The sequence below is a fragment of the Scatophagus argus genome, chromosome 9 (assembly GCF_020382885.2).
Source record: "Scatophagus argus isolate fScaArg1 chromosome 9, fScaArg1.pri, whole genome shotgun sequence".
NCBI lineage: Eukaryota > Metazoa > Chordata > Actinopteri > Scatophagidae > Scatophagus > Scatophagus argus.
In genome coordinates, this window is record NC_058501.1 from 8,871,914 (window position 1) to 8,884,907 (window position 12,994).

The 12,994-nt window shown below is 38.1% G+C and overlaps 1 protein-coding gene across 1 annotated transcript in view; it reads left to right on the plus strand.

The window, feature by feature from the left end:
* Window positions 1–12,994, plus strand: part of LOC124064684 (exostosin-1-like) — a 34,892-nt gene that overhangs the window by 17,482 nt on the left and 4,416 nt on the right. Inside the window, exons 2-6 of the mRNA XM_046399335.1 lie at window positions 5,892–5,985; window positions 8,536–8,643; window positions 8,826–8,945; window positions 11,811–11,943; window positions 12,547–12,665. Coding sequence (XP_046255291.1) covers window positions 5,892–5,985; window positions 8,536–8,643; window positions 8,826–8,945; window positions 11,811–11,943; window positions 12,547–12,665 — 574 coding nt within the window. The remainder of the gene's footprint in view (window positions 1–5,891; window positions 5,986–8,535; window positions 8,644–8,825; window positions 8,946–11,810; window positions 11,944–12,546; window positions 12,666–12,994) is intronic.

A 12,994-nucleotide genomic window follows, 5' to 3' on the forward strand; every position in this document is an offset into this window, starting at 1 on the left:
ACAGGAGTATTTTAATCTCCATAAGTTCAGGCAAGCTAGTGTCACAGTCCTCACTGTTGCTCTGGCCACTAAAATGTGTGTCCTCCTCTCTTAAACTTTGTACATATTGCATTACATTGCATAAATGAAAGCATCACTGAGTACACACGCGCACACACACAGAAATCAAACATTCTGTGTATCGGATGGATGTACCAGATCCCTACAAATATAATAAAACTGTTGCTAAAGTATAATTTTTCCATATTCTTCGGGGATCACTTTCTACAGGTGTCCACACACTTTCTATACGAGAGACCAGTCCGATTTCTCATATTTATTTTGAAGGTTAATTAACCCCATGTAACATGAGTAGTATTGTGTTTGTTTTTATTTGAAGTCGGTGTGTTTTGTGTGTGCATAAGTAAGGCACCACAGTCTTCCCTCTTTGAGCCTGTCACTGTGGGTTATACATGTCTGTCTTTTGGTGTGCGGTCTTGTCAGGGGAAACAAAGCAGCTGGTTGTACGAGGGTCTGGTAGTGTCTTGAAATATTGATGTCACTCTGAGATCAAAATGAGGCTTTGTGTGTGTGTGTTTTTTGTGTGTGACATTCTTGCCATGGGTGGCCCTGGATGTGTTGGGCTCAGATAAAGCATATGGATGTCACTGCAGTTTTTTTTTTTTGTTTTTTTTTTTTAATTCTTCTTTCGCTTTCTCATCCAGTGATACTCATTTTCATTCGGTGCTTCTCAGGCTGAAATTCCTCACACAGTGCTGGCAACAGCCAACTGCCCATCATCTTGACTCAGTCGTGATAGAAGAGGAAGCAGAAAATATGACGTCAGTATGGGATGTTAGTGGGGTGAGAAAGTGGCATAAGATTAGAGCTGTCTTCAGTTTTTCCCTATGAATTTCATTGTAGGGAATTCTTGGATGCTGAGGATTCCCCTTGTGACTGAGATTAATGATGACTACGCAATCAACAGGAGGGAGTGTTTTTTAAAGAGCCCATGTTGTCTTTTGATTTTTCAGGTGGCCATTTGAAAGCATTCTGTTCACCTCATCTAGACTCCTGGTCCTTTTGTGAACCTAATCATACAGATAAAAGTTCATGCAGTAAATTAGATCAGCCACGCTAGTATATCTGTGATGATGATTGACAGAATGAGGTCAGTTTACTTGCTCTTTCCGCATTAACTTATGTTATATTTTTTTCATTAATTTGTTTGCTCTTGTGTGAGTATCTTTGAAATGATTTTCATGTATTTTATTTCTTCTTTTATTTTGCAGGGGTCAGGACAAATTTGTGCGTGCACGCATGTGTGTGTGTTATTTTTAATCATTCCAAAAAACAGATGAAGGGAGGAGGACTGCAAAGTCAGGGCCATATAAACGGAGCAGTCCCTCTGTGAGCAAGTAGCAAAAATTCCACCCTCTGATTCCATCATCTTATATCCTGTAGTGAGTAATTAGGCCTGTATCATTTTAAAAATACTACTAAGAGATGCACTATTTCATTAAGATTCATTTTAGAAAAAAGCTTCTGTGACATGGTGTGTAGTGGGTTAACAAACAAATAATTAAAGATGTTGTTCCAGCACATGAACAGTTTGACTTGTCATCGAGAAGCTGAAGCAAAGGCTTCTTTGATTTGAGGCCTTCTTATGAGTTATGTGGTAAATGTGTATAGTCTATTGCACAGATTATGGGAGACAGACACATTTGCTGTTCTCCTCAGGCACTTGACAGAGTGAGCCATGATTTTTTTTTTATTCCACACTGTCCTTTCTTGTTGCTAGGAGACTGGTTGGTCTTTTTTCTTTACCAAGCTCACTTCCTGTTATTCTTTTCACTTTCTATGAATCTCGCAGTCCAACTTTCCTACAATATGAATAAATGATATTCAGCTACGTCCATGAATGAATGAGATTATGCAAAGATAGCATAACAGGAGATTTCCCATAAGATTAAAACAAATGTGTTGGTATACCTTTTTACTGCTGGGACCTTTTTGCTTTTCCCAATGATAAACCTAGAAAATTGAGACATGCCAGTTTTAGACTTTGTTATTCATTATATGACTGAGTAGTGATTTGCTGCATCAGTATCTTCTGATATTATTCTCTCACCTTGCCTTTTGTAAATGTGGGGAATTTTTTGTATTGAGATTAAAATTTGGTCAAGCACATCTAGCTCTATGAGTAGGTGCTTAGACCTCAAATGTCCAGTACATATTATGTATTATGTCCCTGCTTGTATGATATACAGTATTTTCCATCTGCCTGTCTTCTGATGAGTGTTCAGATCAAATGCATGGAAAGAAAAGAGTTAGTTGTTAAAGTTTCTTATGTTTGCTATAGAGATATTGAGGATGAGTCTGTGAGCAGTAACAATTGATTTATATCATCTTTGGATTACTTTTTGTTACTTCTACATTATACTTGCTACTTCCAGTCAGCGTTTCCAATCAACACAATTTATGACAATTACTTTCTTATAGCATTGGAAGTGAAGCTGTTAGAGGCCATTACCCCTCTGAAACCCACACAAGACTTTAAAGTTCTTTTTTATTTCTCTCATTCCCCTTCACTCGCTCAATCACAAACAAAGCCATCATGTAAAATATCCTTTTAACATCTTTCTACAAGATGGTAGTTTCTAACCAAGAGCAAGTGGATGGTTAGAAAACATTGGTGGTGTGTGTGGTCCCTCGGATTGAACAGTTGGTTGAGGTTAAATCCTCAGTGAACATGTCTGTGTCCACCACCATGTGTTCTCTCAGGCTGAAGCTTGCTGCAGTAGAATACATTGTTTTGCAGCTTGTTTTGACTATTTGCATGATCTCAATTATTTAAATGATCAAAATGTGACATGTTAATAGATTTTGATCTATCAATTTCTAATTAGTCTAATGCCAAAATTGTTTTCCATTGTATTGTGAAATGACACTCATAATAATGTGCATATGTTTTTGTAATGATAGTGCTACAACAGAGTATGATGGTTCTGTCTCATTTTTATCACACTGTTTAGTTCTGTATTATTCTTGTGTATTTTTTGTTAGGACCCCCATAAGCTTCCACAGAGTGGTCATTAGTCTTCAAAGCTCCACACATAAACAATAATAATGTGAACAAACAGCAATTTAAAATCATACAACACTAATAAAATAAGAAATGGCAAAACAAGCCTAAAACAAAACGCAGAATGTAAGACAAGTGCTGTATGAAACAAAACAAAAACCTACAAATGCAAACAAAACAAAATTGTCACCTCAAAAAAACAAAATAAAAACAAACAACAAACAAACAAACATCCATGTGAGATAACAGTCTTGACAGTAATTCTGAGTTCTCTTACAGCATTTATTCTAGTGTTTTGAATACAGCAGTCACCTGCATATTGGGGCATTGAAAATATGGGCCAAGGCAGGATATACCTCATATGCAGAGTTCGTTGCTGATATCATTGTGAGATGAAGGTTGAGACTAACTCCCCTCTGACATCTATCCTGATTTTCTTAACTTTTTTTTCCCAGTGAGACCTGCTGAACCGCTGTGTACGTGTACCCTTTCAAAGTCTAAGGGAGAATGAAACAGAAATACACACCAAGATGAGAGTTGGTTTATGAAGAATCTATTTTTTGAACACTCATCTTTAAAGTCTCCTCTGACATGTGGTAGCACACTGTGAGACCTCTTCTCCCCACAGGCAGCCATCTGGAAGAGTAGAGAAGAATGGAGGCAGGGATTGCAACATCTGGTCTTTTTGGAGTTTGCACTGACAGAAAATGTGATGGATGGGAGATTTACACCCAGCCTAGCCCAGATATAGACCTATACTTTTGTTGTTATGGGCCTGCAGAGTGGTCAGTTATTACATACCTCTGTCTGGATTATTTGTTTGTTGTACTTCGTGATAGTCTGTCTGTGATGGAGTCATAATCGAGCTGTAGTTTCATAATGGATGTACAGATCAGAGCGTCATCTCTAAAAGCTATAAGTCTGTAGTATTATTTTCTACAGCTTACTGTGTTGATAATGGACTTCTGTGTATATTAAAGTGTATTACTATAGATGGTATCAAGCTTAACTGTAGCTTTTATGCTTTTGTGGCTGTTAATCTCTAACTACTTTCCTGTAGTTGTTAATTGTAAATGTGTTTAAAGTGGGATTATCTATTAGATATTGCATAATCACCAAAGCTGATTTCAACATTGCACTTGATATTTTACACTGCACTCATTTTGATTTGATATGATAGTACTGCAATTACTTAGAGTGGCCTAACAGAATTCCATCATCTACACTTTAGGCCTCACAGAGAACAAAAACCAAAGAAAGGATGATGTGTTGCCCATCTTAAATTAAATTGATTTTCTCATTTTTTCCTGAAAATAATACATTGCTGCTCATTTTTTTTCTTTGAAAATAAGAAAAAGAGGACTAGATAATTAGTGTTCTATTTAACAAACTTGTTTGTAAAATTAGTATTATTTCTCTGGTTTCCACATGTGATAATGCCAGTTGAGTTACTTCCAGTTTCCTGGTTCTTCGGTAAGAGTTGATGCTGTTAGTTCACCCGACATTAAACATGTTGAAATCAATATATTAGTAACAATGTCATTCATAATGTTGTTGTATTCATAAGTATATACTGATCAGACAGCTTTTCGGGAGGCATTTTACTCAGCTTAGAGTGTGTTACTTGATATCATAATAAGCTGTATAATAATATAAGTGAGAACTACATCTGTATTGCTGTGCACTACGTGTACATCATGACATGATACTGATGTGTGTCTTGGCTGTGTGGAGACAGTACAGTAAAGTGGATCAGTTCAGGTCTGCAGTGGTAGAGGACTTTACCTTAACACTGACACTCAGCAGCACGCTTGGAGATGGATTCAAAAGATGATAAGGTCAAGGCAATAAATCTATGTGCACACATTTACAACAAAGAAGAGAGAAGGAGAATAGCCCCACAAATTATAATGCATGCAAAAATTATTGCTCACCCGTACATCCGTATTTGCATTCTCATGCAAACTGGGGGGCATCAATTGTTTTAAATACAAGTGCAAATTTACATAAATGCTTGTTTACAATAACACATAGAGAAATGAAATTGCACACTTTCAGTCCTATCTGATTAAACCCAGTCCAACATATGACAACCAAGCAACACACAAACATGCACTCTTTTGCACACCCTCACCGGCACTTTTGTAATACTGACACTGAAGGAATTCCAAGCAGCTCCTTAATCCAAGCAAGTGCTGACTGAGGCTTAGATTGGATGGAGGGAGTGAGGAAGAAAGGGGTGATGTTGAGATTTTCAGGTGAGAGGGCAAGGGGTTTAATGATGGGTGGGGAGAAGGGAACAGAGAGGAGTTGAGATCAAAGAATGGGATTTTCCCTGAAAATACCTGTGTTTTCCAGGTATTCCGTTGTTGGCAAAAGGAGGTGACTCTTCTGTTCTGTTTTCCATGCTGCACTTATATTCTTTTAGGAAACTTCTTCATATTTGCTGGTAAAGTTTGTTTTTTTTATGATGTATTGTAGAAGTAGACTGAAAGGTAAAGCTGAATATGCTTATTAAATATCAAGGTTCTGTATTTTAAATTGAAAAGTTACTGCAATTTCAGAGACTGTTGACCACCAATATAAGACGCACCTACTAAATTTGAAAAGCAAAAAAACTAGGGCCGCAATTGTCTATAAGCCTCAGGTGTCCATGTTGTCAGTCTCTCTTTCATTGTCGCTCTCAATGTCACTTTCATCTCGAGGCAAAATCCATAAATTAGCCGCATCATTGTTTAAGCCACTGAGTTCAAAACGTGTGAAAAAAGTAATGGCTTATACTCTGGAAATTACGGTAGTTATTCTGTTCTTTGCTCTCACCCTACAGGTATGACTACAGAGAGATGCTGTACAACTCCACATTCTGTCTGGTACCGCGAGGACGACGGCTGGGTTCCTTTCGCTTCTTAGAGGCTTTGCAGGTCAGTGATGCATGCAGAAATCCGGCTCACTATAAACTATTGAAGTGGAAATTTCAAAGAAGCATTTTGCAGTCACAGTAGGTGGAGCAGCACAGGTCCTACTATAAGATTAGGTCCCAATTAAACCCCAGTCAAAGGCAGACCCACACGTGCCCTGTTTATACCTGGTATTAACATCCATCTTTAGTGATCCAATCGCAAGTGGACAGCTCTAAGTACAGGTCTAAATATACCCGAGATGCACTGAGGACGCATTGACTGTAAATTTGTGAAATTTTATAAATACAGTAAATTTTAACACATATAGACTTCTGATTTGTTGGTCATGTGAAAAGTCCCCAGACGCCCTTCAGATAATCGCTTAGTGATGAAATCAGAGCTGTCCACTTGTGATTTGATCCCCCAGGATGGATGTTAACACTAGGTCTGAATAGGCTCATAGAGTCTTGTGTGCCAGTTTTCAGTTTTCTTAAGTGTGTAGTTTAATGAAACAGTTTTGGCATCTTTGGTTGGCAGCTGAAGGTATTGAGCAAACACAGCTGAGCTGGTTCAAGAAAACTTGCAGTGCGTCATCAGTGAAGCTATGGTTTTAATAATAAAGCCTTTAATCAGTGATTGAGAATGGAAAAAGTGATGATCTGAATTACTCCCAGTAGCCAGTCTTTTTTGTTATTGTACAGACAGTGTTGATCCAGCTGCAACTGACTCAGTGTATTGACTGCTCTATCTGCCATCTTTTCTTTCTTGTTGTTTTCCTCTTTACAATTCTTTCTTTGAGTTTCTCCACCCCCACTCCATGAGTCATCCCCTCCTCTTCTTGAATATTACATTTACTCTTTTTGCAACCCCACATCCAAAGACATTAGGACGTTGGTGCAATTTTGCAAACAAAGTGTTAGCCATAAACAATTTTAACATGTATTCTCAAGCCCATGTATTAATATCTTTTAGACAGTCATGCGTTTCAAATAGTAATTGCTTGTGAACGACTGAGCCATTAATAAATCTGGTATGTTGCATTTGACATTGATTTCTGTCATCATGGAAAGCCTTTTAAATGCCTTTTTGGCTTCACTTACACTACATATGAGTATGAGAAACATTTCACATGTAAGGTGTTCTTGTATTTTGATGAATATGTACAGGAGAATAATTTCAAATTGCCTCTGTACAATGAGATTTTAGGCATTTAATCATTTTTCTTCTTCAGTGACATACAGTACAATGAGTATTTCCCCAACAGTAGGGGAAAAAAGTTAAGGGAAATGTAGCTCTGGGGAAAAACCGAAAGAGATTTCTGTGCAATAAGAACAGTGACTTTTGAGTTCATTGTGATTTTTTATTGATTGAAATAGGAAGATAATTGCACCACTGGGGAGCTAGGAGTGAGGCAAGGTAAGACAGTGAACTGATGACCATGTTGATGCAGGAAGAGAAAGCAGTTCGGCTGCAGTTGAGGTAGTGAGCAGAGGTTGCCTGAAGTTTAAGGCCGGTCCAAAGCCTAGAGGCAGTAGTTCATTTTTCTCACAGTCTTATGCTGGAGGACAGCTGCAAATATGCAGACACTGGAGAATTGAGAAAAGGTGAAGGCAAGCCAGGAAGTGGTACAGTAGTCAAGAGTGGAGATGTTGTTGATGTTGGGGGAGGAGTAGTTGCCTGATTTGGCTGATGATGGAGAGTGAAACCTGTGCCCATGACAAGCAGTAGGCTAAAGTCACACTGAGGTTCTCTTTTACATTTGTTTGTAAAATGTAGTGGGTCTGTTGCACTGAGTTTTGGTAATTGATATTTGTTCTGCTTGTGTGTGTAATGTGATGAGTTGGGAGAGGATCGGGCTACAGTCTCTAGTAGATTGCTCTGTGAGAGCAGGTAGGTAGGGAAAGCGCGGGGCTGTTTCAGCAGATTGCTGCCTTTGCAGCAGGAGATTACACTAGCACTGCAGCACTCTAATGTGGGAGTGTTTGTGCCTGGACATGCATGCGCATAGTAGTGACCAAGGCCAATCAGTGAAAGGTACCCCTCTTAACAGATTAAATGGCTGGTCACTGCAGGCAGGACACAACATGTACTATCCAGCTCTTAAAAACGCACACATGCACACTTCAGCTTTCAGGATAAATGCGCATAAGCTTTTGCACAAACAGAAATGGATAACCGGAGTCACAAGGACATACACACATGGATACACACTTCAGTACAATTTCAGTAATCTCTCAGACACAGGGGTTTAATGTTCACATATGTTTTGAAGTGTATCTTCCTTAATACTGAACATAACACTCGTTTTGTGAAGCCTATTGCGTTTCTGTAGTTAATGAAATGTGTTACAAGATGAGTTGCCCCTATTGGTTAAATTGCCTGATTTGATTGTTTGGGAAATGGACCTTGGATAGTGATGATATGAGTTTGTAGAGCATAAGCCATTTAGTTTTATTTTTTCTTCTTTATTTTTGTCTTTATTGCCTGTAGATATACAAACAAAACACATTTATATTGTTAACTGACAGTGTATTTTGTCTGTGTGTGTGGCTTTCTATATCATACTTACAGGCAGCTTGTGTGCCAGTGATGCTGAGTAATGGCTGGGAGCTTCCCTTCTCAGAGATCATCAATTGGAATACAGCAGCTGTGATTGGGGATGAAAGGCTGCTGTTACAGGTAGAAACTTAATACAAATCTTATATTGGATTTCTCTGTTATTCATCAGACCTGATATTGATAAAGTGTTGGTAACACAGCAGCAATATTTGTGACATCTCAAATATTTTGGAAGCAAATCTTGGTCCGGTATTCAGCTTTCATACTTAAAATATACTGACATGTGTGTACGTCTATCTCAGATCCCATCAACAGTGCGCTCCATCCACCAGGATCAGATCCTGTCCCTGAGACAACAGACGCAGTTCCTGTGGGAGGCCTACTTCAACTCTGTGGAGAAGATAGTACTCACAACACTGGAGGTACACATGTACACTTGTGTGTTCATGTATTTTTTGTATATACAGTATATGCAAATATTTATGTATACACATGCATAAGGGCTATTTCATATTTCAAGTGGAAATAAACTTTTTCCTCTTATCATTTCCAATTAATAATATCATTTGTGCTGCTGTCACAAAGACAACCAGGTGGCTATTCGCTTGTAACAACTAGCATCAGCATAGGAAAAAAGCATGAGGTAGTTCATTCATTTAGTCTATGATGGAGATGCAAAAACAGGTAGAAATGGTGCTGGTTTTTGTGCTGCAAGTATTTCACTGGCACTAACCCTAAAAATAGTACTGGCAGCTTCTGAATAGGGCCGTGCGTAATATGTTTGTGATTTTGAGAGAGAGAGAGCAAGTGAGTAACAAAAAAGTGGAAGTGAATATGAGTGGGGCAGAGGAAAAAAGTTAGCAGTCAGTTGTCAATAAATGGTGCTGCTTCTCAAGATGAAAACAGGTCCTACCTAGTGAAGGAGAGGTTTATAGGAAACCAGTTTAAATACTAGTCTTTATTTTATAACCATTACATTGTGCAATCACCTTTTACTTCATAATGATACATTAAATCTCATTAATTAGTGTGCCAGTGTTTCTGCACTTTATAACAGTACCACCTAATATTCTCTTAAGGTTGCATCATTTACTAATATATCTGCTGCTGCAGTTGTCTGAAAGCATGCATTGCTGCTTGAACACAAGCATAAAAATACATATAGGGCTTAAATGTATTAATATATCATCTGTTCATATAATTTTTGGAGTGATTTATTTCTGGCCTTCCCCATTACTGAATTTATACCGACAAGCTTTCAAGTGCAGACTGTGTAGTTGCAGATATAACAGCCACAATAAAACTGCTCCAGACTAGATTGAAAACCAAAAGGATGATATATATTGTTAACTGTTGCTGTCATGTTTTTGAAGCTGTTTCTTGCTGTGGCTTGGCAATCAATCATGTCAGTAGTTTGTTCCTGTCAGAGTCAGTTTATCTGTATTCTTCCTGGCGAGTAGCAGGCTATCATACTGCTCTGGGGCTAGAATTACAAACAAGCAAAGATGAGAGCAGGGAGGAATGAAAAGGGATAAAAGAGCAAGACAGCAGACAGGATGTACAAGACTGGCTGTAAGTAATTCAGTATTTTTCACTGCAATTCGAAGTCGTGTGTTTATGCTTCCCTGAACTCACCATGCACTATTAGCAATGGCCAGCAATAGTACAGGTACAGGAGATAAATTTATCATACTTGTGGTTGATGTTTATTTCATGTCATCAATGTTTGAATCTCTTTGGTTTAATTTTTTTTTCACTTTTAAGCTACAAATCGAAATAGTACTGCTGATTTTCAGCTGTGTCACATGGAAGCTGTATTGCTGACTGCAGTTTATGCCATTAGTTGCTGTCTCGGTTTTAGAGAGGCCTAGTCCCAAGAGGTAGGAAGTCAGGGCACTGGAAGGTAGAGCTGGGAGTTCTCTGTCAGCAGGGTAAAATTACAGCCCCAAGAAGCTGATCTCCAATCTGTTTACACTCTCAGTAACCCTGTTTCAACACATACGATAGTACAAGACTGGAAAGAGGTCAGTTGGCTTCAAATTTAATCTGTTTGTGAGCTACATATTAACAATGGATTCTAGATACTCTTTACTGTAAACAAGGTAAAGCTGCACCTCCAGGATCTGTTTATTACTGCAGTAATCCTACACGAAGTAAACAGGATTTACTTTGCTCTATAGCTACTACATAGCTCCTGAGAATGCTCAGTATTTTAATAAGTTATCCTCTCACTTTGTAAGTCTTCCTAGAGCCTGAGTGGAGTGGGAATCAGTTGATGCTGTTAGCTTATAAACCCACTCACACTTGTATGTGATATTGCGTTAACAAACAAATAAACTTGTAAATTTATGGAACAGCCAGAGCCAACACAATTCGTTTTGAAAACTAAATGAAATAACATAGCCATTACTTAAATGTTATGTATTTTGATTAACCATTATAAAGTGTAAAGTGACTCGTATAATGAAGATATATTTGGCTGTAAAACATAAGCCAAAGAAGCAGATCAAATTTCTTCATGGCAGCTTGTGTTTTTCGGTGATTTCCCCAAATTCTGTCGTTTTGCATTATTATTCACAAAGTCAGTTAAGTCTTGTTAGCGCATGCATCTTTCAAAGCCGCTGCTGTTTTTCCCTGTAGTATCTAGACTTGACTTGCATGATGAGATTCAGCATTTTGAAAAGAACAGACATTACACCTGCCAACAGCTAAAAGAAAATGAATTTTTGATAAATGTTTCCTCAAATATTTCACATAGCTTTGTCACTGTTTCTAGTCTAAAGTCGGTATCAATGATAGCTTCAATCCAACTGATAAAAATCTTATGGGGATGATGTGAACTGTGATATGTTTGAATTTAAATGCAGAGACAAATATGAAAATAATACATCACAGCCCAGAATTAGCTGTCCAGAAGAAAACAAAGAAAGGGAAATTAAATAATGGGATATGAAGTTGCTGTTTAAGGGAAGACATGATGGCATAATAAAAAAAAGCTCATCTACAGTCTGCACATTTTTGTTTATTTGAAGTGACTCATTATTTCAGTTATCTTCAGAAGTGCTAGAGGATCTGTGTCTACATTCAGTTTCTAAGCAGCATGAAGACTGGGATTATTACTGTGAATTGACAATTCACAGTAGTTGTACAAATACTGTACCTTGGTCTCGTGATACTTTTGTCTATAAATCCCAAATAAAGAAGGAGCATTGCAGATTTTTGATTGATATTTACCAATTACAACTGAACAATTTAGAAACCTGACTTCTGCTCTCCTGTTTGCTCAGATCATCCAGGACCGCATAATGCAGCACACATCAAGGAGTAACCTCATGTGGAACAGTCTGCCTGGAGGCCTTTTCACCCTGCCTCAGTACTCCACATACCTGGGAGAATTCCCCTTCTTCTACGCTAAGCTGGGTGAGTTAATTATTCATGCACATGCTGCTATGTGTGAAGAACCGCATTAATGGAATATCCTAAGGTTCGATAGAAGATTTTGATTTTATGATACAACATGGGAACAGCTGGTGTGTGGCAGCTGTTGAATCCTCATAAACTGTCGTGAATCGGTGACATTGCCACAGGTAATGCAATATATGTTTATTAATTCATAATTTGTCACGGAAACATTCACCAATGTTGTATCTCTGCTGGGTTAATTGGCCAGCTTGTTGCTGACTTTGGGATTTGCCTAACTGGCACCTTTTCCTTTAGCCTAATTAGACCTTGTCAGTCACACAAGATGCCAAGTAAATACACTGTGAAGTAAACAAACACAAACTAAAAGATGCTCAAAGCTGTCAAAGAGGTCTTACTTACAAATGAATTCTACTTATAGATCATATAACTGCAGGTTTAATGTAAATTAAATTCCACATTCAAGTGAGTGCGCTAAGCGACTGACTGTGATACAGAAGATTATTGTCATGCTTGACAACCGGACTGATTTGGATACCCTTTCTTTTTTTTTTTCTTTTTTCTTTTTTTTTTAAATCTTCATTGTGTCTGGGCTGTTTTCAGGTGTTAAGCCATACTCCAAGTTTACAGCAATCATTCACGTGGTGACACCACTGGTCTCCCAGTCCCAGCCAGTCATGAAGCTGCTTGTGGCTGTGGCTAAATCCCAGTACTGTGCTCAGGTAATTTAAGACCCATAACACTACACTACATCGCTCACCTCACGTAAAACTGACAAGATCCATAGTGGTTACTACTTGACGCTGATGTGAACTATAATGTTATGCTGTTATGCTGATTAGGGAAATTTTTAGCAAATTAAAACACTGAGATTTTTGTACACAGTGTTTCAAGACAGAAAGCAAACTGGTGAAAGCTGCAATAGCAGAAAAAAGGCTGATCTGTTTGTTATGTCAGGTTTATCACATTGCTGAATGGCTGGTGTTGTCTTAAAACTGCATTGGAAACTCTTTCTTTTATTCATACTGGAGATGAACAGAGGTTGTCTAAA